Source organism: Hesperophylax consimilis, chromosome 24 (assembly GCF_061612785.1).
Source record: "Hesperophylax consimilis isolate HC1 chromosome 24, BYU_Hcon_1.0, whole genome shotgun sequence".
NCBI classification, from domain to species: domain Eukaryota; kingdom Metazoa; phylum Arthropoda; class Insecta; order Trichoptera; family Limnephilidae; genus Hesperophylax; species Hesperophylax consimilis.
Genome location: NC_142859.1, coordinates 21,525,628 through 21,551,969, shown reverse-complemented (window position 1 = coordinate 21,551,969; position 26,342 = coordinate 21,525,628). Strand labels below are relative to the sequence as shown.

At 34.8% G+C, this 26,342-nt stretch overlaps 1 protein-coding gene across 1 annotated transcript in view; it reads right to left on the bottom strand.

The window, feature by feature from the left end:
• LOC149412080 (multiple PDZ domain protein-like) overlaps positions 1–25,629 on the bottom strand; it is a 402,130-nt gene extending 376,501 nt beyond the window's left edge. Inside the window, exons 1-2 of the mRNA XM_089646295.1 lie at positions 25,615–25,629; positions 1,206–1,428 (exon numbers count right to left, since the gene is read on the bottom strand). Of these exons, the coding sequence (XP_089502421.1) occupies positions 1,206–1,428; positions 25,615–25,629 (238 nt within the window). The remainder of the gene's footprint in view (positions 1–1,205; positions 1,429–25,614) is intronic.
• Positions 25,630–26,342: the final 713 nt, after the last annotated feature.

Here is a 26,342-nt window from a genome sequence, read left to right as displayed (position 1 = left end):
AAATAATAATCATAAAGGTGTGTTTATACAAACGCTTTGTCAACCACACAAAAACAGGCATTTATTATTACTCTGTTTAGGCATTAATGAAAAAAATGTTTAATGTTCGCAAACTTATATGTACGTGGCGTATCCAGAAAGTAAGTGTACTGAATTTTTGTAGGTTACAAATCTTTTTATTGAAACAAAAAAATTATATGATTACCGTAGTACATATGTAAGCTATTTTTTGACATAGTCGCCATTCCTCTCAATGCAGGTGGTGAAGCGGGGTATCAATTTTTGATGCCTTCCTCGAAGAAGTTTCCCGCCAACCCCTTCGTCCACTTCTCCACCTCCTTCTTTACCTCCTCGTCGGTTGAAAACCTTTTTCCACCCATGTACAGCTTCAGGGAGGTAAAGAGATAATAATCTGAAGGTGCTAGGTTAAGGGAATGCGCGGGGTGGTTCAGGATATCCCATTTAAACGAACCAAGCAGTTCCTTCGTGGCGTTGGCCGTGTGTGGTCTGGCATTGTCGTGCAGCAGGCTGACTCCCTTTGTCAGCATGCCTCTCCTCTTGTTATGAATCGCCTTCCGCAATTTTTTTAGGGTCTCACAGTATCTTGCAGAGTTGATGGTCTCCACTTGAGGCAGATATTCAATCAAAATTATGCCTTGACAGTCCCAAAACACGGATGCCACGATTTTCTTGGCTGAAATTGTGGTTTTGAACTTTTTGGTGGAGGGTGAAGAGGTGAGAACCGTTTTTAAACTCGCGATACCACTTGTACACACTCGTACAATTCATAGTTTTATCATCATATGCAGTTTTAACCTCATTATAAACCTCAAACGGAGGTTTTTCCTTCCAAACGAGACAACGGATGACGCCGCGTATTTCGCATTTGTCGGGAGATTGGATTGACATTTTTCACGAAACGTGTTGTCGCGTTGACACTTCTCAAAGTACTGACCTTGAACAGGTCTCGTTGTGGAGGGGAAGAGTCAGGCTACACGTAAATGTAGCCAACATATCGAAAATAAAATTCATTCGGTCGTGAGAGCCTCAGTACACTTACTTTCTGGATATGCCTCGTACTCTAATTATTGTTAATTGGGTTAGCTATAAGAAGTGGGACGAATGTATAAGCTATAATATAACCTTTATAAAATATGTTAATTTTGTTCAGTAAAGGTTTTTGAACTTTGATTTGTTTTCCTCACCTTCCTCGCAGACATATCCAGCCACGGTGATGCCCAGCCCATAGACATCCTTGCTGAGTGCCACGGCGAAGGACTCGAGCTCGGGAGCAGCGGACCCACCCCGAATGGCCGCGTCCAGGGGTAGCATGGGCGCAGAGGGCGGAGAGGGGCGTCGTGGCGGGGGCGGGATCGGAGCTGGGGGCGGCAATACGCCCGCCCGCACCACATCCACCACGCTGATGGGCTGGAATTAAATATATATATTTTTTTTTAAATTTATTTTATGTGTTTGAAAAAAAGGAATGCTTTATATTTTTGGGCAATAATAATTTGCTACTATTGTTGCCTTATATTGTCGTATTCCTCTAAATTTTGCAAATATTGTCAGCTGTGTATTCTAGATTGTAATATTAGTTTATTTTTATTTTATTTTATTTATTTTTACGCCCATAGGGCTTTTACATATAATAATGTACATCTTTATTTTGTTAGTTATACAGATTACATAAAAAAAATCAGTGTTAACAGAATATACGTTACATAAAAAAATATCAGAGTTAACAAAATATGTTACATAAAATATAGGTATGGATAGAGTACAAATAAGTGAGACGAAAAATAGAAAATCTGCCAAAATCCTACAAATCAACCATTATGATAATAGGAAAGTATAACAATTGTTTACAAATTACATAGGTAAAAATAGTTCGCACATACTCCGTTTAAAGTTTGCCAAGTTCAAATTATTGTCAAATACATTTATATTGTTTAAGTATTTGTTACCAAGACTGTAAACGTTGTATTGGAGAATGAAAACTATAGTTGGGATGAGATGTATGTATGTAAAATGTTGATATTTGCCTAGTTGTTCGTGTAGGTATGTGTAGATTTATTAAATGCAGGAGTTCACAACAATCGAATTTAGAGTTCAATAATTTTAATAAAAAGGTTAGGTCGTTTATTTTTCTTCTGTTTTCTAATGTCGGAATATTCAAAAGATTTAATAATGGCAGGTAATTTATGTGTTCTAAAGGGATGTTAAGTTTAAAATTTACCAAGCGTAGAAATTTTCTTTGAATTCTGAATAATGAAGTAATGTTGTCAATTGTATTATCCTTTAACGGAAATTTCCTACGTATACAGTCAAAGTACAAATATTTTGTAATTTATTTCTTCACAGAAAAAATGTTATTGTAGCATAAAATTGAGAGAGTACAAAATGTCGCATTACACAGATGGCTTAGAGCTGTCAGGAATCGACGGTGGAGTTGAATTGAAAAATGCGTCCTTACTCTTGGAATGTTTTTTTTAGGTTTATTGTTATAATTTATGCATCGGTTTTGTAAGAACATGTAAAATTATACACGGTGTCTGAAAACTCGTAGTATAAGGGTTAAACTGGTCTAATCAAGACATTCAGATTGGATTATGTAGTATAGTATCGTATCGAATTATTATTTTTTGTGTTCTCTATGTGATGTTAAATTCGAGGTTACCGCTGATCCTAAGAGTGTCCGGATACCGTGTTAATTTGAAAACATTAGCTGTGTGCAAGAAAAAATATTTACCCACATAAAATAACGAGGGAAAATTTAGTAAAAATATTCACGATCTAATGGTTACGTAAATCATAAAGTGAACAGAATATAACTTATTTAATTATTGTAGTTAATATAATCCATTATTAAACGAACATTTGAAATAGAACAATTAGAAAAAGATACGATCACATCTAGGACAGAAGCGGCGCATCTTTAATCTTTTCTTGGTTTCAGAATGGCTTTAATATTACTCGTTCCTGTCTCCATAATTCACGAATGTCATATTTTATACAATATTTACGTTAAATCAGCAATAGTTTTTGACTAGAGATGTATCACGTAGAGGTATTGCTTTGCTTAAATATTTTTTCCAACTAATTAACGGTTACTTATCTAATAATGAGATACTGGCCCAATTAATTTCTTTTGTACCAGAGTCTCACTCTCGAGGACGTCATCACAATCTTCTATATAGTAGAGCAAGCCGCACTAATTTATTTATGAACTCACCTGTGGGGAGAGTTACGTGCTTTTTTGTGTCCTATAGCGCATTTGTGAGATTTTTGGCATTGCATATACACTACATAAATGGTACAATTATAACGTCTTAGGCTATATTACCTGTAATTGTTATAAATAAATGTACAAATTATATAAATAAATAAATCTTTGTCGTTTGTCGATTGAAGTTGATTATATAACATTAAACACCCAACGCTAGATGTCTGAAAACCCAATAATGATAAATACTAAAAACAATTATAGTTATAGACAACAAATAATTAGTCTCCTGAAATATCAATACAAATTGAAAATATCTCGCGAGTAAAATTTTTTTTACTTGGGAGATATTTTCAATTTGTATTGATATTTAAGGCGACTAATTTGTGCTTATAATTATTTGTTATCCTTTATGATATGCATAAAACCTTGTCGTATAAACATTAGTTTATCATTAAAAAAATAAAAGTAATAGACAATTTCTTTTGAAATTCATAAATATTTATTCTGCTAATCGATTGGTCCACCCACAGTTTAGTTTTCAGCTTTTAGCTTAGATATATCGGTCGACCGGTTCTTTTCAATATTGAACCAAATTAAAGAAAATCGAGAAGAGTTATTTTTGTAAGGAATAAATGACAGAAAGAGTATAAGAAGAACTTAGATCACATTGATGGATTATTTGGATTTATTCCTGGAACTGATGTTGGCCAGAGTTAATGGAATGAAAAATGCTTCATCTGAAATCAAATGAATAACGGAAGAGGTATTTTTTAAAACAGAATTTAGACTTCCATTTTTAGCCTGTACCTACATAAAAATCCTCGATTCCCAGATTATTGATGTAGCTATGGGTCGTGACTTATTTTATTAAGAGCGAGAACCACGGTGTCAGCTCAATATTTTCGTGCAGCTCTAAAAGTTGACTCAATTGAACGACGGCTCACTTAAACGGGAGCCGTAAGCTCATAGCGTTTGAACAATGAAAACGGGCGGTCCGTTTGATAGATTCCCCAATCTTAACAGACGGACTGCAATCTTTAGAGCACAGGCGTCAGGTAGGTATGCTGTCCTTGTTCTATCGGTATTACAATGGAAGATGCTCTGAGGAACTAGCGTCATTGATCCCTTCGGCACCGGTGCGTAGTCAGGATACACGCCAAACGCGCGCCCAACATTTGCACACAGTTGACACTTGTCACATTAGAACGAGTCGCTTCTACGATTCGTTCTTAAGTTCAACAGCTCGGCTGTGGAACTAACTGCCGGCCTCTATGTTTCCTCCCTCCTACATCATGGGACTCTTCAAGACCCATGTTAACTCCTTCCTCTCCACAAAACGACCCTCCACACAGCATCCCCAAAGATGAAATAGGCCCTGAGGGAAATTATTTTCTTCAGGGCCTCCTGTGTGGAGTTAGTATAAAAAAAAATAAAAAATAAAAAAAAGAGAATACTGTGCTCGCTCGCTTTTCGAATCTGAATAGTTGTGGTGTTTCATCAGGGAGATTACTTTAATCAAACACCCTATAATATTAATAATACCTCCAACTTCGGACATTTCCCATACATTCTGATGGCAACATGCTACACTAGCGCCACCTAGTGGCGTAAGATGTGTGCCTCGGTTTTCTTTCATAAAATAATTTTTTAAGATATATAAATTTTAAAATGGGCATTCCTAGAGAAAACCTAAATTACGATAACGTACTTTGTTCATTAAATTTAATAAAATTATCTGATCGTAGAATTATTCCCGATTTAATCTGTTTGTATAAAATCATTAATTCAATGTTTGATACCCCTGATTTATTATATGTAAACTCTTTTCATACTCCAAGCAGGTCGGTTACAAGACAGTACCTACCATATTATTGTAGCAATTCTATATCAACGTCCCAATATCACACTCCTATGCGACGGATTCAACAGCTAGGAAACAAATACTACGATGTTGTTGATATATTTAGTGCATCAATTTCAATATATAAGCATACCCTATTGAAGTTTTTTTCATCAAGTAGTGGAATATTTTAATAAAGGTATTTAATTTGACTAACACAATAAATTTTTTCAACTGAAACAGAAAAAAATATTTTGGTTTTTTTATGTTTTGTGCCTTCATCCTGTGTAGATCAAGTTCAGTGATATTTTGACTTTATATTTATTTTTCTGTAAATTTTTTAAATAGTCGTTTCCTGAGCTATTTTCGTGTATAATTTCGTAAATATTTTTTATATATAAACCGCTGAACTTCGATAAATTAAAAAAAAATTAAAATGAAATGCCGTGTTTTGTGAACAGATTTAAGAAGCCAAATACTTACAATGCTTCCTCTTAGTAATACAAATATTTGGATGATTTGTAAAGCTCCGTTTTTGTGCAAAATCACCTCAAAAATCGCCGAGGTGATTCCCCATATTCTTCTCTTCCCCACTACCTTCGGCCTCACGACATACTCAGAATGGATATGTCCTATTCCCACCGGCTGCGGACAGTCGGTAGCAGTTGGAACTCTATTCTCCAAGGACGATATTCACATAAATCAGGACTGAGTCATTTGGATAGTCGATTATACCTAGATTGCATGCAGTTGGTAATGTTCAGAAGTAGTAGATGTGTTCAACTGCACGGAATATAGTTATAAGAAGGCTATAATAACATACCTCAAACACAATATTCAATGTCAGGAATGATAATATTCTTCTGCATGGCTCCTTCCTATCTTATAGTGTTAACTAACATAATGTAGTATATCATATAGGCGTTCATGCTCACCGGAGATAGCCGAGGGTTGTCGAACGTTTCCGACTCTGCTGGACAGCGGGCGGTCGGGCAACGCGGGAGCGCATTCTCGTAAATTCCTTCCTAGCAGTTAGACTGCATTGTACTTTATAAACAACTGAATTATTAATAAACTTAACTTCGTATAAAAGAACCTATTTATTTAATACAGTAATGAACATTACACATAAGTATTATTTTATTAAACATTATTATTTCTTATTTATAAGTATGATTGAATCGCTGACAGCCCTGAATTGTTAATGCCAAGTTGCGATACCTACTCAGCTATTCCAAGTACAATTAAGTTTGTGAGTAACAAAAAACTCACTACTGACTATTATCATAGACACCTCATACTTCGACTTATGGCAGGTCTTATACAAGCCTGGTATAAATTATTTCAACTATTGTTACACTGGTATATATTTCTTTTGAATTATGCATTGTCTTACTGCACTTATATTAATAACAGCATCACTTGCAATAGTGTTTTTGTTCACACATATATGTTCTTTAATTTATTGCTATTATTATCCTGTTCGCCACTGTACGCTTGTAATTCGATTATCACTATTTTGTAAAGCTATTATATGGCGTTTCAATAAATAAATTAGTAAAGTTAAAAAGGACTTACTTACAGCATACTTACAGAATACTTATAGTATATAGTCGGTTTATTTCTTCAATATGTCCACCTCTATATTACGAATTTTGCTAGATACACATTTTATAAATCACCCTCAGTCCAGCAATTACTCTTTACTGTTATCATTTTTAATTTGTTGAAATTAAAATTGAAATAGAAAACTTGACATTTTAATTTCAAGTTTTCTATACGTAATGGCATTATTTTATTTATTTATGAACACATTCTGTAACATTCTGTACATTATGTAATTATTATTACCCGTAACAGGTGTTTCGCCTTCTGAAGGCATTATTTATTTATGGTGAAACCACTTACAAACAATCTATTTATATGATCTTTAGTCAAATTTAAACAATAGAGTTAGTGGGGAAACAGTTTAAAAATAACTATTTATAATTTCCGACAATTTATAATATATTTCATTGTTTGTACCTACACAGAAGTAATATAAATATCGTTTGTAACTTGTTTTACTACATTTAGACAATGCCTTCAAAAGGCGAAACAGTTGTCAATCCTAATAATAATTAGGCCCTTTCAGTAAGCATAAATAAATGTCAGCAAAATTACGAACTTTGAAGTTGCCAAGTCGTGGAAAAAAACTTGTATGAGGAAATTTTCTAAATTTCATACCCTAAATTTAATATACATTTGTTACTTGCCTCTAGGCCTCTGTCGTCTGGGTAGCAAATGACCCTCGTTAATGTGTAAAAACAGGATGACCAAATTACAGCAGAGGGACAGCTGATACCTCGGGCGTATCCTTAGAGTATCAAAGCGGAAATATGTTGAAGGGTTGTACACTGCAAAGAGTACATTATATTCAACGGGATGATGAACTACCGATTAGTAGCCGAGTGGATTATTCGTTGGGTTCTAGTCAGGCATCGTGATTTCAGTCCTGTACATGGTGTAACAGAACATACCCTAAGGATTTCCTGAGGTAAATCCTGAGTACATTACTTGGAGTAGAGCTCATTTTACTGTCCGATGATATTTTTTCAATTAAAATTATATATATATATATCACACGTCGCAACTGATCACGTGACACGCGCTCTTTCTCATGTGTTACCGTGTTGTCAGAACAAAACGGATTGAGTATCACGTGACCTGCTAGGCAATATCCAACATGCTGTACCCAGTGGCGAGGCGTGACAGAAAAATATTTTATTGGATTAAGCCTTAAACAGAAGTTAATAGATAAAGAAAAACATTTCAATAATCGGCAAGAATAGCGGAAGTAAGAATCCACGTTGTTTTCCGACACAACTTAATAAATAACTTTTACAGCGTTCCACCCCGCACCGAGAGGACGTGGGGAGGACATAAGGGTGGTGACAGTTCCTTTCATCCCCTAAGCAGTTCGGGATCAAATGGCTATTCATATTGTACAAAACATCCCCGGGCCTTCGGTTGATGTTTTTTAAGGAATTTTTCAATATTATTGTCAAGTGTTTGGTAAAAAAATATGCCACTGTAATTCACTGAACACAAAGACCCGAGAAGTAATAAAGTGAAATCGCATGAGGAAACTGATGTCACCAATACACACAAGACCCTTTGACTCCTAGGCCCCAGGCTGGCCAGTAAAATTGATCATCCATTCAAGAAAAAATTTCGGTATTTTTAATTTTCACCATTCTCAAAAATATCAATTTCTTTACTAAAATGTCAATATTGATTTTGATTTGTGCTCACAAATACGCCCACAACGTACTTCTTTCGCTTTATTTTTTGAGTGTCGTATTTTATAAAATACTATCGCAGACCCGTGTTAAATCACGGGATATTATAATATTGTAGGATTTGTGAAGATGGAGGAATTTACAAAATATTGCCCTTCGAAAGAAAAAAAAATACCCCTTGAATGTTAGTGAAATTAAAAAATTAAGTCATTCATCCAATGACATTAAAAAATTAAAGACACGTTCATACTAATCGTACAAAAAATTAACACAGCTTATCATTCAAAGAATTCTACATGTAATGTATAAAGTATGTCCCCTGGACCAAGTTCAATGTAAATACGCGCGTTATCTCAGTAAAGTATCTCCACTATATTAATTCAACTAAGAATCTGTAAATAATTTGAACAAAACAAATACACATTTCTAATAAAGAATTGTTAATTCACATAATCATTCTGCTATGTACTTTTTTATGACTTGTCTGATAGGATAAGTAGTTTTGAAAATTAAAAATTTATTGAATTTGAATAATGTTACGTATTACGCGGGAATATTTCTCAACTTAAATTTATTTATTTATTTATATATAATTTGTACATTTATTTATAACAATTACAGGTAATATAGCCTAAGACATTATAATTGTACCATTTATGCAGTGTATATGCAATGCCAAAAATCTCGCAAATGCGCTATAGGCACAAAAAATAAATCTATTTTTTTATCTACCGAATTCAAAAAGCACGTAGCTCTCCCCACAGGTGAGTTCATAAATAAATTAGTGCGGCTTGCTCTACTATATAGAAGATTGTGATGACGTCCTCGAGAGTGAGACTCTGGTACAAAAAAAAATATTGGGCCAGTATCTCATTATTAGATAAGTGACCGTTTATTAGTAGAAAAAATATTTAAGCAAAGCAATACCTCTACGTGTCTCTAGGGAGTGGTAATTGGTCATGCCTAATATATAAATCGATGGGTAAAGCCAAGGGTAACGTCCATAGTAGAATTGATTGAAATAAGTTTGAAAGGATATTTGTTGATTTTTGGTGATTTAAAAAAAATCCGCCACTTTTACACCGGAACACGAATTAATTTTGTATGCATATTTCTTATATGTTTTAACGATGCGTTCGTTAAACGTCAAATATAACAAATGTACAAAATGTATAGAAACTTTATTATCTACCTTATAAGTTATTCTTATATACAATATGCATAGAAACTTTATTAGCTACCTTATAAGTTATTCTTATGTATAATATGTATAGAAACTTTATTAGCTACCTTACAAGTTATTCTTATGTAAAATATGTATAGAAACTTTATTATCTACCTTACAAGATATTCTTATGTACAATATGTATAGAAACTTTATTATCTACCTTACAAGTTATTCTTATGTACAATATGTATAGAAACTTTATTATCTACCTTACAAGTTATTCTTATGTACAATATGTATAGAAACTTTACTATCTACTTTACAAAATATTCCTATGTACAATATGTATTGAAACTTTATTATCTACTTTACAAGTTATTCTTATGTACAATATGTATATAAACTTTATTATCTACCTTACAAGTTATTCTTATGTACAATATGTATAGTAACTTTATTATCTACCTTACAAGTTATTCTTATGTACAATATGTATATAAACTTTATTATCTACCTTACAGGTTTATTTTTACGCAAAATAATACAAAATAATTTCATTGTTGAAAGACCACCTTCCAGAATGGAAACGTTGCGTTGTTGGAAATGGCTTTTAGCCTTTTCTTTAGCTTCCTCTTTCCCTCCCCATTTCTGTTAATTTCAATTCTGGGATGCCTTAGTCTCACTGGCTCCGGACTGTAGAGAGCAGTTGGGACTTATGTGCGGTATTGACACAATAAAAGATGAAAATAATTGATTTACGTATATGTGTTTATAAACCTAAGACAAAGCGCAAAATTTAATTCTACAAAAATATGAAAAGAAATGGGTCTTCCGATAATCAGGAAATAGGACAGAACAAAAGAACAAAAGGCGGGAAAACACAGTTTAGGAGGGAAAACGGGTAGAGGAACAGAAAGGTTAGATGAAAGGAAAGGTTGCCCGGAGGGTAGAAAAATACGAAATATGTATAAGTGCTGCGAAAAAGGGAGAATTAACAAGTAACCCTAAAAATACATTTTTTAAACAAAAAAATACTCTTATTTTTTTTTTTACTTTTCGAAACGACATTCTTTAATGTCGAATTATGATTAAATTAAAGCTCAATTAAGGTGATATTTTTCAAAAAGAGCGCTTAAAACCCCTATGGCCTCTGGCATATTCCATCAGAATTTGAAAAAAAAAAACAAAAATGTTTTTAATAAATATTTATGAACTTATTTGAAAACGAGAAAACTGTTTTTGAAAGGTGTGAAATACCCTTTAAAATATAATTATTAGAAATAAATGTATAAATATGGAAACACCAAAAAATAATAATGAAATGTCTCACCTTACTGAACTAAAATTACTGTCAACTAAAAACAATAACATTTGTTAGAAAAATATACATTGTTGTCATCTCACTTTTTCAACGTTTCCTACAAAAAAGAGTTTCATATTTTTTTCTCGCAAGCTTTGGTTTCATAGTTACATTTTAATTCTTCTGTGGTTAACTTCTAGATTTTTATATGAAGCGTGGTGTTTTCTCCTTCTAATACCGTTTAGATCATATTTCTCACCATGAGAGTAAGAGAGACACAGCAGTTTTTATGAGACTATATGGGAAAAAATAAGTATTATGATACAACCATTTTTATATTACGAAAATTAAAAATGTATAATAGGTCACGCACACAAAATTTTCTCTGAAGTTATAAGATTTGCAAGTAGGTACTTTGACCTACCTTCTTAATTATAAATCATATAACTATTTTTATTTCAAATTAGGAATGACACAATTTGTCCGAAGAAAACGTCTATCTCGATAAAAATATTTTTTCACGCTTTCTTCGGGCAGGTACGTACGTAGGTAACATAATATTTAAAAAAAATGTGAATAAGAAAATCAATATAAGAACATTTAAAAAAAAACAATTGTCACTGAAACATTAAAACGGCTACCATCTTGAGCCGAAAACGAAATGAAAAAACAAATTTACAGACAGACGAAATGCAAAAACAGTCTAGTTAAAACAGTACTTCGCTACCCTAACGCATGAATTTTTTTTTCCGACATTTGAACATTTAAAAATATTTTCTTGTGCAGGGTTTTCCAATAAGAGGTGTTATTTTAATATTTAATCGTAAAAGATCGTTTGTAAGGCACGTAGCGCCGTCTTGTTGAATGTAAACGTTGTCCGAATCAATACCATCCAAATCCGGCCATAAAAAAATATTAATCGTCTCTCGATAGCGCAATCCATTCACCGTAACTGTTGCTCCAGCCTCATTTTCGAAAAAGTAAGGTCTAATGACTCCGCCGGACCATAAACCGCACTAAACGTTTTCCGAGCCCCAGATGCGACAATTTTGCTTGTTGACGAAGCCATCGAGGTGAAAATGGGCCTCATCACTCAAGATGATTTGCATTCGATTCACTCAAGTGAATTTTAATAATTTCAATGCGTTGTTGAAGCGTGTATCGTTCCATTTTTATTAATGGCGTTGTTTCTACTTGTAAAATGTCAAAAAATAACAGCTTCAAAAGTAACTTCTACCGAAATAGCGGGCTTTGAAGGTACACCCACCCTGTCCCACCCCGGTATAGGTGACTTATGGTCACCCCTTCGGAGCTCTCGCATGAATCTAATTTTTTTGAATAAACGGCTCTACAATTTATATAAATGAAGCTAGGCCTTCAATGTCCCCGCATACGGTGTTATGAAGCGGTATGCAAGCGCTTACAAGTACTAAACTAAGGACAACACAGAAAAATAAACAACAAAACAATCAAGTTCAAGTGTCAGGCAGATAGTTGGTGGAGGGGACCCACACTCCAGTACCTGTAAACACATAAAAGTAAAGTAAACAATAGAGTGACGGGGGAGTTTCGCCGAACCACGACTGGCAGTCCTGTTGAGAAATTGGTGGTGGTTGGGGCGACTGGTGCAGGTCAGGACTTCCACACCCCTTAGCCGACCACCCGGTGGTGCCCTGAAGATAAGTATTGGAAAAAGAGGGATAAAACCCTAAAGAACCTAGGAGAAAGAAGCGTCAGGAGGTCGGAGGCAGGGTGGAGGTTACTCCAGCCCGCACAGTCACCCATCTGACCACCAACGCTCATCAGGGGTGGCGCAGGTGATTGGCGGAGTCCCCCGGTAAGAAAGAATAATAAGAAGCTCCAGTCGTGCATGCGGGGACGAGGCCCGTTATCCAACCCCTAATGGGGAAAATAAACAAAACAAAACGGACAACGGAGTTCAGTTCTCGCCTGTAAACTCGTTGCTGTTACTAAAAAAAAGAAAAGAAAACCGGAAAAAAATACATGTAAAAAGAAGAGAAAATAAGAGGAAAAATGAAAAACAATAATCAATCCAAAAAGTGCCACATAAGGGCAACGGTAAATAAGTAAAAACAAAAGTAAAGGTGTAAAAATAAGATCTGCATGGTCTGTAAAGAGGACAGTAAGTATCGAATAAGATAACAAAGTAAAGTAAGAGAGATAATTAGTAAACACAAATATATAAGAGTGCTTACAGTGTCTGTAAAAAGAAAAACAGTGTGTTAACCTTAGACAGGGAAAAAGAAACATATGAAGAGAAAACAGAAAATAAGAATTAAAAAGTACAAGACAAGTTAATTAAAAAAACAAAAAAACAAAATATAAACGAATGGAAATCATCTGCAACAGCTGGTACAGTAAGAAAAAGAAATAAGATAAGAATAATAAAATAAGAAAAACAGAATAGCATATACAATAATGAAAGAGTTGCATAAGAAAAAGTCATGGCGCAGGAGCAGTACACCGGGGGTTCCCAATTATTACACTAGTCAACGACTCTAAGCACAGGCCATCTCTCAACCCAGATCCTAGTAAACTTCCTCAAACATTCGAAATTCACACTGTTAGAAACAAGATCGGTGTTCCACACCGGTCTAATGGGGACATTCAGACCTTCTATCATTTCGTCTCTGGCATCCTTCAAAATCTCACAGTGCCACAGAATGTGCTCGGCCGACTGGTAATTATTGCCACAAGCGCAATTGGGGTGAGTGGACAGGGCAAAGCTGTGAAGCCTTCCCCTGAATTCCCCATGTCCTGAAAGGAGCTGCGTAACGTGATGGTCCAGTTTGAGGAAGGCCCCTTCCATTCTGAGTTTAACTGAAGGGAAGAAGGAGAAGGTCCATCTTCCCTTGCTCGACCTATCCCAACGGACCTGCCACTCTTTGAGCGACAGGTCCCTCATCGTTCGGAGCAGTCCTGGGAAGCGGGCTATTCAAAATAACACCTCTTATTGGAAAAACCTGTATATGTCCACCGCGGCAGTTTTTGTCGACGCTCATATTGAATTGACTCGCGCCTACCAAAACACACTACTTCTTAGCTATGCAGATAACCTGAACTCGAATTTTAAGGCGCAATTGCTCGCGCCTACCAAAACACGATCCTGCAATCTACATTACTTCTTAGCTATGCAGATAACCTGAACTCGAATTTTAAGGCGCAATTGCTCGCGCCTACCAAAACACGATCCTGCAATCTACATTACTTCTTAGCTATGCAGATAACCTGAACTCGAATTTTAAGGCGCAATTGCTCGCGCCTACCAAAACACGATCCTGCAATCTACATTACTTCTTAGCTATGCAGATAACCTGAACTCGAATTTTAAGGCGCAATTGCTCGCGCCTACCAAAACACGATCCTGCAATCTACATTACTTCTTAGCTATGCAGATAACCTGAACTCGAATTTTAAGGCGCAATTGCTCGCGCCTACCAAAACACGATCCTGCAATCTACATTACTTCTTAGCTATGCAGATAACCTGAACTCGAATTTTAAGGCGCAATTGCTCGCGCCTACCAAAACACGATCCTGCAATCTACATTACTTCTTAGCTATGCAGATAACCTGAACTCGAATTTTAAGGCGCAATTGCTCGCGCCTACCAAAACACGATCCTGCAATCTACATTACTTCTTAGCTATGCAGATAACCTGAACTCTAATTTTAAGGCGCAATTGCTCGCGCCTACCAAAACACGATCTTGCAATCTACATTACTTCTTAGCTATGCAGATAACCTGAACTCGAATTTTAAGGCGCAATTGCTCGCGCCTACCAAAACACGATCCTGCAATCTACATTACTTCTTAGCTATGCAGATAACCTGAACTCGAATTTTAAGGCGCAATTGCTCGTCCTTACCAAAACACGATCCTGCAATCTACATTACTTCTTAGCTATGCAGATAACCTGAACTCGAATTTTAAGGCGCAATTGCTCGCGCCTACCAAAACACGATCCTGCAATCTACATTACTTCTTAGCTATGCAGATAACCTGAACTCGAATTTTAAGGCGCAATTGCTCGCGCCTACCAAAATACGATCCTGCAATCTACATTACTTCTTAGCTATGCAGATAACCTGAACTCGAATTTTAAGGCGCAATTGCTCGTCCTTACCAAAACACGATCCTGCAATCTACATTACTTCTTAGCTATGCAGATAACCTGAACTCTAATTTTAAGGCGCAATTGCTCGCGCCTACCAAAACACGATCTTGCAATCTACATTACTTCTTAGCTATGCAGATAACCTGAACTCGAATTTTAAGGCGCAATTGCTCGCGCCTACCAAAACACGATCCTGCAATCTACATTACTTCTTAGCTATGCAGATAACCTGAACTCGAATTTTAAGGCGCAATTGCTCGTCCTTACCAAAACACGATCCTGCAATCTACATTACTTCTTAGCTATGCAGATAACCTGAACTCGAATTTTAAGGCGCAATTGCTCGCGCCTACCAAAACACGATCCTGCAATCTACATTACTTCTTAGCTATGCAGATAACCTGAACTCGAATTTTAAGGCGCAATTGCTCGCGCCTACCAAAATACGATCCTGCAATCTACATTACTTCTTAGCTATGCAGATAACCTGAACTCGAATTTTAAGGCGCAATTGCTCGTCCTTACCAAAACACGATCCTGCAATCTACATTACTTCTTAGCTATGCAGATAACCTGAACTCGAATTTTAAGGCGCAATTGCTCGCGCCTACCAAAACAAGATCCTGCAATCTACATTACTTCTTAGCTATGCAGATAACCTGAACTCGAATTTTAAGGCGCAATTGCTCGCGCCTACCAAAACAAGATCCTGCAATACGCTCGCTCCTCATCTACGCAACAACTCGTGCCGTCTCTGTCTGTTTTGAACAGAGTTGTCATAATTGTTGGCGCGTCTGATCAACATTTGAAAGCACGTAAAGTAAAAAGGTGCGAAAGTATTTAATTTTCAAATTTCGCTTTTATCGCAAATAAAATGCTGATTTCGCTTTTATCGCATCTATTTCGTAAAAACGAAATTAACGTACCCCTATATATGGGGTTTGCACAAACCTCCCCTCATTCTGAAATCAACGCCTTTATTATTACTCAAACAAAATGTTGGTGTATGTTGTAAAAAAAAACTCAATACAAACAAATTTCTTGCTTCTTAGATCAATAGGTAAAACAACTGCCCTAGTTTCAATACTCTTTATACGTTGAGTGATGAACTCCGAAAAATAGAGCTGTGCAAATTGCATGACACCAGTGATCTCTATTCGTTTTTTTTGCTTTTTCCGAATGTGACATACGTTGATCTGACCTAGACTAAATTATTTCTGAAAATAGTTTAGTTAGTGTTAAAATTCTAGGCAGAAAAATGAGGAAACTTTTTAACGCCAGAGCTCAACGTTTGAGAGTTTTTGCTGCTTTGTATATGATACAAACAGATTCTAGACTTTATAAATCAGATACGGTTTCAGTCTATAATTCTGTTATAAATAGATTGCACACCATTGGTACATCTTATGCTATGTTAGCCGATGTTTTTAATATGTCTTTATTTAAAGTATTTTTTTCACACATTTTACCAGTGCACATTTTAACGCGGCCACTTCATAAATCTGGTTTTTTGTTTTCGTTTTTGTTTATTCTTCATTTTATCATTACCTTTGTACTAATGTATATTCTTTTGTCTGGTTTTCTTATATTTTCCTTTGTTTCTTTTTTCTATATTGTACTATGATTGTCAGTAACTATCATGCATGTAAATGGCACTTGTGCCATTAATTCTAAATAAATAAATACATATTAAAGATAGTAAAATAGCGCGTCGACACAACCACGAGAAACTAAACATTATTTATGTACAGATATGTAGGCACCTACCTGCTTTATAACATATTATTACAAATATATATGTTTTTAGGCGTTATTAAATCAAATATATCTCATCATGCGTTCAAATTTCTTAACGAACGATGTCTGCAAACTTTGATATTATCACCGTACAATAATTTTGAAAATATCTTGTTCCAGTACTTGGAAGAAACTTGACTTTGATATTTCTTGAAGGACAGGAGCAATGTCAGCCGGACTTTTCAATTTGTAAATAAGTTTTTCGTCGGACGAATGAATAAATTAGTTGAATTATTTAAAAAATATTCAACGTCTTTGGCAACATTTTTTATTGCATTTCGTAATTCAGAATCTTGTAATTGTAGGTGACCTTTTATAGAAATGTATTTTTAATTAAATAAAAGCTCTTTCTTATTATTATATGTCGACATTCATATTATAATGTGCCATTAAAACAAATGCACATATTTTTACAGGTCGATGATGGGACAACCTTGTCATTGGGAAAGAATACTGAGAAACAGCATTTTGTCTTCTATGATTTGATATCGCTATAACGGTATCTACAATGATACATATTTTTGATTGATAAAAAGAAATGATGATAAAGATTTTTGTATTGTTTGCTTGCTTATTGTTTTTAGCGAACAGGGATAACAAGTTGATATATTGGTCGATTCAAAAGTTTTTATTGTGGTCCGAAATTTTTTACAATTTCGTTATTAAATTAAATAACAAATAATTATAAGCAATAATTAGTGGCCTGAAATATCAATACAAATTGAAAATATCTCCCGAGTAAAAATAAATGCCGCCAACGGGAATTGAACCCGTACCTTCTGATGTTTGGTCAGTAGCCTGGAGCACGGATGTATGAAAAAAAAAAAATTTTATGATTCAGAGTTCTAAGAGGGGGGGATTTGTGCCTTATGTTAAAATAAAAATACGTGGGATTTTTCATTTCATTTAATTAAGATCTTCTGCCTCCGCAGTGACCCCAAAAATTGAAAATTAGGGTAAAAAAGTTAAAAGTTTATAAGGCGATACATTATGATTAATTTAGTGGTAAGTAGGTGTTAAATGATAAACAATATATATTAAGATGTTTATTAAGGCATCGCTCTAAAAAAAAAAAATTGAAACACAATTATACATTTATTATTTAGGTTTAAAATCCTTTTTTAGTTTAAAATTCAGGTATTTTGTTCCGCGATTCCAGCCTGGCATCACCTAGCCGCGACTTTCTTGTACACTGAGAAATGGAAGCTTCTGTCGTAGTCTTTACAGCTCTTGAAATTTGAAACAAACTTGAAAAATTATACATTTATTATTGAGGTTTAAAATCCTTTTTAGTTTCAAATTTAGGCATTATGTTCCGCGATTCCAGCTTGGCATTTATGGCACCTAGTCGCGACTTTCTTGTGCACTGAGAAATGGAAGCTTCTGTCGTATTCTTTACAGCTCTTTCAACAGCTTGAGTATGGCAGGGAAGCCTTATAAACAATAGTTCGCTTTCGCCACCAGATTCCACGATATTCTGAATTTCCTGGTCCAATAAGTTTTTCAAAATCGGTGGTTCGGTTAAGTTTTCCTGCCAATTTATTAAATCAATATATGTAGAAGCATTGAAATCTATCAATGGCACTTGAAACATTCTAGGTGTTGGAGGTTGAGCAGTACTGCGTGCCTTTAGTATGCAGCGGGCTGCCAGCTCTCTAACATGTTTTTTATCATCTGTTATCATCGCAAGTAGAATCCCTTCAGGATGCGCAAAGTAGCCGTTTCTTTGGATAACAGGATCTATAATTTTTTTTAGAGTTTTTGGCAGGTATCTGGAGGCCTTAATGATATTAAACAGATGACGCGTGCCATCTTTGCATGATGGTTTATTTTTAATTGAGAACCAAGACGGTCCGTAAACTTTGACCACAAAAGTAGCCAGAGTTTTCAAATTTTCAGATGGTTCTTCAGTAGATACATACAAACGTAGTATTCGGTTAGCACGCGTGATTCAACGGGCATGTGATAGTTTTCCTGGAGATTTATTGCCTAGGTCTTCTGGAAATTCACCTGAAATTACCGCCGAGACAATTTTATGCAAGTACTGTTGGTCTGAACTCAGATCTTTGGCCTTTTCTGGTAGCATTTGACCTTCGATGCGTTCAAATTTTTTAACAGGCAGCTTTTCACAGGTTTCCAGTGATTTTCCTAGTGGACCAATATAAGATTTAGGTCCCGAAGTACACCCATCGAGATGAAGAAACAGATGTCTCAAAGGCAGTTCGTTCATGTGAAGCAAACAAATTATCCACTGAAGTGGTTTTTGTAGCTTTTTCTCAAGCAGTCTTATAATTCCAGCATACTTTCCAGTATTTACATTCGTACCATCGCAACCAATTGCCATAATTCTATCTTGGGAAACTTCTTTATGTAACAGAAACCCTGTTATCGCGGTTTCTATTCCTTTTGCTGTTCCAACATCAGGTACCACGTATCCCATGTAAATGGATCCCGGCTCTTGAATTAGTGAGATATGTTCCTCCACAACCACAGTCCTGTAGCATTTACCGCCCTTTTTAACAATATTCAAAGTTTTGTCCCTTTTCCCGTCAAAGTATAAGGCCAAGAGCTCTGTAATTGTTGCATTTTCCGTTATTTTTTCTCTAGTTTTAGTTCTCTCTCTTCGTAACTTGTGCCGATCAATGACCTCAACATCAGACCCAATGTCGAACAAAACAGATGATGCTATTGCTGCTGCTGCTCTGTCAGACACTCCATACCTATCACATGTCTTCGATAACGTAGGAAAATTAAGCGTCGATTTTTTTATTTTCTTTTTAATAACGCCTTTGATCATGGAGCAATCAGATTTTTCTGTCTCTGATGATGTCGCTGAAGAAATACTAGCATTTAAATCAGCTAACGTTGAAGTGCTTAAGGATGTGTTTCGGCGATTCTCTCGTTCATGGTTCCTTTTTAGAGTTTTTTGCATGTTCTTTGTAGCAGTTACGTCGATTCCGCTGATTACCATTATCCGAGACGTTCTTTGATCGGTCAAAAAAGTTTGAACGTTCAGATCGTTTAGTAACCTTTTTATCCTTAGGACAGATACATTGAGCGAATTCTTTGCACTTGCATGCTGAAATATCAAAAAGTATCTTAATTCTTTGCTGAAAACTATTTAACTCGTCCGGGGAGAGCCTCTTGATAGATTTGAGTCGATTTTTGCACTTTAGATGATATGCTTTCAACATTTGTATGATCCTTGTTCGCGTCACTGTAGGAATAGATGCCGTTTGTCATATATTTTCAATTCTCGACGTTACTATGTCTGCTATCTCGCCAAAAATTGGTTCTTTTGCAGTTTCTAATTCCAATTTCAGTTGATGTCTCGTCCACTCATAGTATTTCACTACATCTTCATAAGTAGGTAGAACGTTTTCTTTCATCTCACAAACATCACCTAATAGAGGACATTTGAATACACTCCGAGTTCTTTGCATGGTTGCAACGAAAGATTATCGAACGTATTTTTGACGATAAACGAGCGTGCGACTGATCTGAGCCACGAACGATGGAACGATAGAGCACTGACGACGCGCGACTCGAGACGCGACAAGTGCAAGCAAGCTCAGTATCACCTCCCGCGCTTCCTCTCTCCCCTTATTTAAATTATAAAACACAAATTCGAACTTCTTTTTATTTTGTGTCAAATCTATATTATTCCAAGTAAACTTTCTTGATAAAAATAGTTAGGTATGTTTATTCAAAAATATCGTACATAAACATTACTTCAAATTAGAGTGTAAAACCGATTATTTTCATAAATGCCGTTGCGGAGGCAGTTACTCTAAACCAAATGCTATAATATTTTACATGGCTTAAATTAAACCTAAAAGGCACCAAATTTTGACTCTTACGTTACCGTCCAGTGAAAAAAAAGATTTCACTCCACTCTATTGGTCAGGTGCTCTGAACCACTGAGCTATATCTCTACGCCATCTAGTGAGAAATTTAGCACTAACAAAGCCTTTCCTACAAAAATAAAGTTGGTTTTTACAGGTGGAAAAAAAATAATAAGCTGTAATTGTTGATTGAGGTACTAGTACATATTAAATCATTTGGCGGGTTGGAAATAAGCCGACACAGCTCAGTGGTTTCAGAGCAGCTGACCGGACATCAAAAGGCACGGGTTCAATTCCCGTTGGCGGCATTTATTTTTACTCTGGAGATATTTTCAATTTGTATTGACATTTCAGGCGACTAATTATTGCTTATAATTATTTGTTATCCTTTGTGCTATGCATAAAACCTTGTCTTATAAACATTAGTTTATCATTAAAAAATAATAATTGACTACTATTGCAAAACTTCTAGTTTTGACGTATTACGTTAACGTTCAAGTTTTGTTGTGACTGTAAAGGCTTTGAAAGCTTTACCATATTATTTATTTATACGTCCCTCTTCGACTAAAATGGAGCAATACTCAAATATTATCGAGTTGTTACTTAAATAGGTTTTATTTCGAGTATTGACTTAACAAATAATAGTTTGTTGACAAAAGTAATGGAAAAATTACCTATACAATAGTATAACGACATAATAATGAAATGAATTTGAATGAGTGAATAATGAATGAGTTGTTCCTAGCTTGCAGTATGAAAGGAGAATGATAATCAACTTTCGATAGGAGAGGCATCGCAAGAAGAAGTATCTTTTGTCAATAATAATTGGATCAGCAGGAGGCTTGTAAAATGTGCTTCTTGACTCCTCAGGTCTCAGCCATAATATAAGAAATAAAATGAAATATATTTGAACGTATCTTAAAACTCAAAACTATTTTGAAAGGTGACAAAAATAAATAACATGAAATATTTAAAATTTGTGTGTAAACATCATAAAAACAATTAAAATGGTTCAATTTACGTTTTTTGGAACTAAAATTACTTATAACGAAAAAATATATTAAAACACACTTATTTAATTAGACAAATAAATTTAAAAAGTTACTGTCACCTCCCTTTTTTGTAATTTAATTTAAAAATAATTAATAAAAAATTCACGAAATTTTTGAAAAAAAAGTTTTATTTCAAAATTACGGTCGGTACCTTTGGCTGCGTAAAAGTGTATATTTGAATTATTCTGTGGTTGACTTCTAGAATTTAATATAAAGCGTGGTACTTTCTCTTTCTAGCACCATTTACATAATATTTTTCACCACAATAGTAAGGGAGCCACAACTATTTATGTGAGACCATATGAGTTATTCCCAAAAGCGAATAAATTAGCCTGAACGGTTAATCGTTGTTGGTTAGCCTTTTCGAATAACTTTAATATGTGGTCAATCATTAGTGTCCACAAAAATATATTTTTTAATGCTCGCGAAATAAGACTTACAACAACAACTTTCGTAATGAATTCCATTTGAATACAAATGTAACATTCTCATCAAATGGCCATTTAATGTGTTTTTTCACATTTGAAAGGACCCCTTTAAACGCCGATTCAAGATGCGTTTCAGATTTCTCTCAAATTACAATAAGCTTACAAGCTTAACAACATGATAGTTGTCTTTTTTAGCTGATCCACAATTCGTTCAAAGCTGAATTACCTTTAGCGGGAGCTTTTCAACTATAACACTACAATATAGACATTTACACTTGTTAATTTGGAAGACACCCTCAGTAAAATTTAGTAACCAGATTGGAATAGTAAGAAACTCAACCTTCTTCCTATCTATCTCCTTCCAATCCACTATATAGTCCCGACAGTCAGGATCCATTAAAAAAATAACATAAGGGGGGTATTTAATACTTTCTCATTAAACTGTTAAAATTTTCAAGGATATTTTAATCATAATATTAGCAAGGCTATAAAAAAAGACATTTTCCTGACGGATAGCGTTATTAGCGATGATGATGCAGATAATATACGAGTAACGCTAGTCGAAAATTTACTAAGAGGTGGTGAAATAGACTTACGTCTTCTGAGACACTTGTGGCGATAGAAATCCCATCCTTTGAATTAAACATAATTTTGATAGTATAATCAATTTCAAAACGTTAAAACAAAAAAAAAACACAACACCAATAAAACAAATTTGTAAATTTAAGTCGAAACGCTTGTCAAGTTTAGTGTTGTAAAAGCACAGTTAAAAAAGCACTCACGTCTGATTGATAGAGCTTTCGATAAAAACTGAAGGCTTTAGATTGAAGTCTGTCGCGCTAAACTGAAATAGCAATCAGGCTGTTTGGAATCATCGCATTGGGAGGCTCTGTCAGGAGTAGCCAATAAGTCGTTCGCTACAGAATTTGTGGTAGATTGTGATCTATTTGCAATTGTAAACATCTCATGCTTACAGAGCAATTTTTATTGAAAATTTTATTTACGACGTATACATATTTAATCCGGTTAAAAACTTGATTGCAGGCCCTGAACGAATGAATTTATAGCTTTCCTGATAAACTTTTTTAGAAAAATATTAATGCATAATCACGATGTCGGTGGATTTTTGAACATTTTCGCATTTCATTATATATTATCAAAATTAAGACAAATGCAGGTACATGAATACGTGTTCCGATTATTATTATTATGATAACGCATTAACTATAAGTTTATAGGTAAACGGCCTGCAATCCCGTTTTAACCATATTACCAAATAATTTAAGAAATTCTTCATAAATTAGCAATACTCATTTTTCTCCATTTGTCTCTGATAAAGCTTCAGCAATAGATTCAACATTTTATTTTGACATTTTTAGTGATAAATGTCTTTTTGTCTTTAAGTGTTTTATTTACTTATTTAGTTATCAGATATACACTGTGCCAACTTAAAAATTTTACAAAGTCGTATTTCTAAAAATGGGTTACATATATTTTTAATTTTTTATTATTATTAACAGATTATTTATCCATTTACAGTATGTAGAATCTTCTCACTCTGATACTCTTAACACCTGGGAAAATAATTATAGAAAAAAGTGTTCAGGCTATTTAAAGATTTAAATGCATCATAAATTGTATTCAACAGCACCATCCTCGTGTCATGCTATGTTGCCCGACTTGTTCAAGATACCACACGGCAGAACATCTGTTCTGTCGAGTGGTATCTTGAACAAGTCGTGGCGACGACTACGACTGAAGTTTCCGTGATTATACGTTTTACGACTTTTAAACACGCCTTTACGGATATTCATAAAAAAACGATTAATTGTGTTGATAGTATAAATGTGTTAGCGAGTAAGGTAAGGTTTGGGTTAGGTTGTGTGGAGTTGGGGTGTACTTATTATACGTGTTATTTTATATCTGTTTAATTATATTCTTTATTTATTTAACTTGTTGAAAGATAAATTTAATTGATTTTTTCCTCTCTCACCGCGATACTTATAAATGTAATAATTTTATTTCAGATTACATGCCGAGGTTGCAAAATGCAATGTTATCCATATTGGCATAAAATAAAATAGGAAGGAAATAAATCAACTTCCTACAGTGCCGTCTGGAGCCAGTGAGACTATGGCATCCCCAATCGGGGTAAGTTGTGAGGCTGACGGTAGAGCTAGGGGAAGGAGATTAGGGAGAGGAAGGCGGGGAAGTACCTGGCTACTCAGAACTGGTAACCAAACACGGCTAAAGCCATTTCAAGCCACGTTTTAATTATGAATGGTGGTCTTACACCAGGGCGATACTGTTAATATCTTCCACACAGGAACGTCCCGCAAATATACCATATATTATTTTTAATTTAAACCCAAGCCTCTAAGGGGCAGGCAGAGTGAACGAACAGATACACAACTATGTCTTAGAACACACTCCTTGCCTTTCACATTCATTCTCACTCTTCTTTTTATCGTCTATTGTACACAATAATATAATTTACTAGATCTTGCCGTGTCTTTCTTTCATTCAATTTCACGTCGCGATTCTCACATAAGATACCCCTCTCCAGTAATTTGTAATCCCCTTTCCTGATGATTTTTCATTAGTAGAAGGGAAAATTGTTCATATCTATGGAATAAATACAGTCTACCCGAAAATATCAGAAAAATTGATAACGATACAGACCTACTAAAAGCGAAAAAGTGTTACTTGAACTTGTTAAATATTATTGAACATTTAAGATACTCTTATGTATGTAACTCGTGACAGTTAAAACATACTCAATTCCAATAAAAAATAAGTTAACCACCCCTGCTATACATTTATATCTTCATTATGAAATTGAAACTTGAATCCTCTACTACGGCGGAGGGTATAATAAACAGTTATTGGAGAATTCAATACGCCAGGGGTAATAATTCAGGGGCTGGAACATAATGCAGTCTGGGTGAACTGGAATGGAAAAGCTTTTGTGTTTCAAATAAACACATAAGTGATTGAATAGATGCAATTAAATTTACTGAAATTGGCACCAGTTCTCGTTGAGGTGCAGTCAAGTCCACAATAATTATACTGTCATTGTATGAAGTAGCTTTAATGTTATTAATGAAACTATTTTAAAAAAATATCTGCCCTGACGATGAATAATGTATTGCTATCCGAAAAGTTCACTAATGAAGGATAATATTATTATTAAGTTCTGCAAGTGTTTTAGTTTTTTATTATTGTGACAGCTGTTTCAAACATAGTTTAAAAATGGCCTTGTAAGCCGAAACAGCTGTCACAATAATAAAAAACTAAAACACTTGCAGAACTTAATAATAATATTATCAAATTTAATCTAAATTAAATTTATAAAAAAAAATCAAATGGAGTTCTACGAATTAAACACAAAAACAATAAATAAATTAACTAATGAAGGAGGTAGCGCAAAATGGTACGAGGGTGGTCTGAAAAGCTTCCGACCTCAACGCAAAGATGGCGGTACTCGTAAATAAACGCTAGTGAATGTAGTTGTGCATCTTTTGACAGTTACTCACCAAAGTTTCGGCCATTTTGGACGAGCAGTTTTTAGTTGACAGTCGTTTGAGTGGGTCGATGGGTGTGTTTTGTGAAAATGGAAAAAAAATGAGTATCGATCTGTTATTAAATTTTTGTTTTTGAAAGGCAAAACGCCTGCGCAAATCAAAGATGAGTTAGACTCTGTGTGTGGGGTCTCTCGTACTTTTGGCCGTGTAAACCTTAAATCATATCTATTTAAAAGAAGTTTCTTAACGGTTTTAATAGATCTCCATGCTGGTAACCATTTTTTTCAGAAATATTTTAGATTTTGTTTTGGTACGGATATCCCACAAGAGTTCTAACTGCTCGAAACTATCCACAGAAACAACTAGGGTATGTTGTGATCTGATTTGATTGGTGAAAGATTTAGTACCTGGCAATTCAGATCTAGTTAATTTCAAGCAACGTTTTGAATTTTAATGTTATTATTTCACCAGGACAATACTGAGCGTATCTACCGCTTTGAAAAGTGCCGCAAATAAATTTAATTATACATTATTTTATTTGTACTTAAATGTGAAATAACGAATTAACCACATTTGTAAAAATTGCGCACGCCAGGATTCGAACCTGCGACCTCTGAATTCATTGCGAAAGACCTTAACTGATCGACAGTGGAGGTCATCGAATATAAACCTCCTGGATCTATAACAGGGAGCCAGTGAGTTATCTCTTACGAAGTTTCGGATAGAATAATTCAAATTTC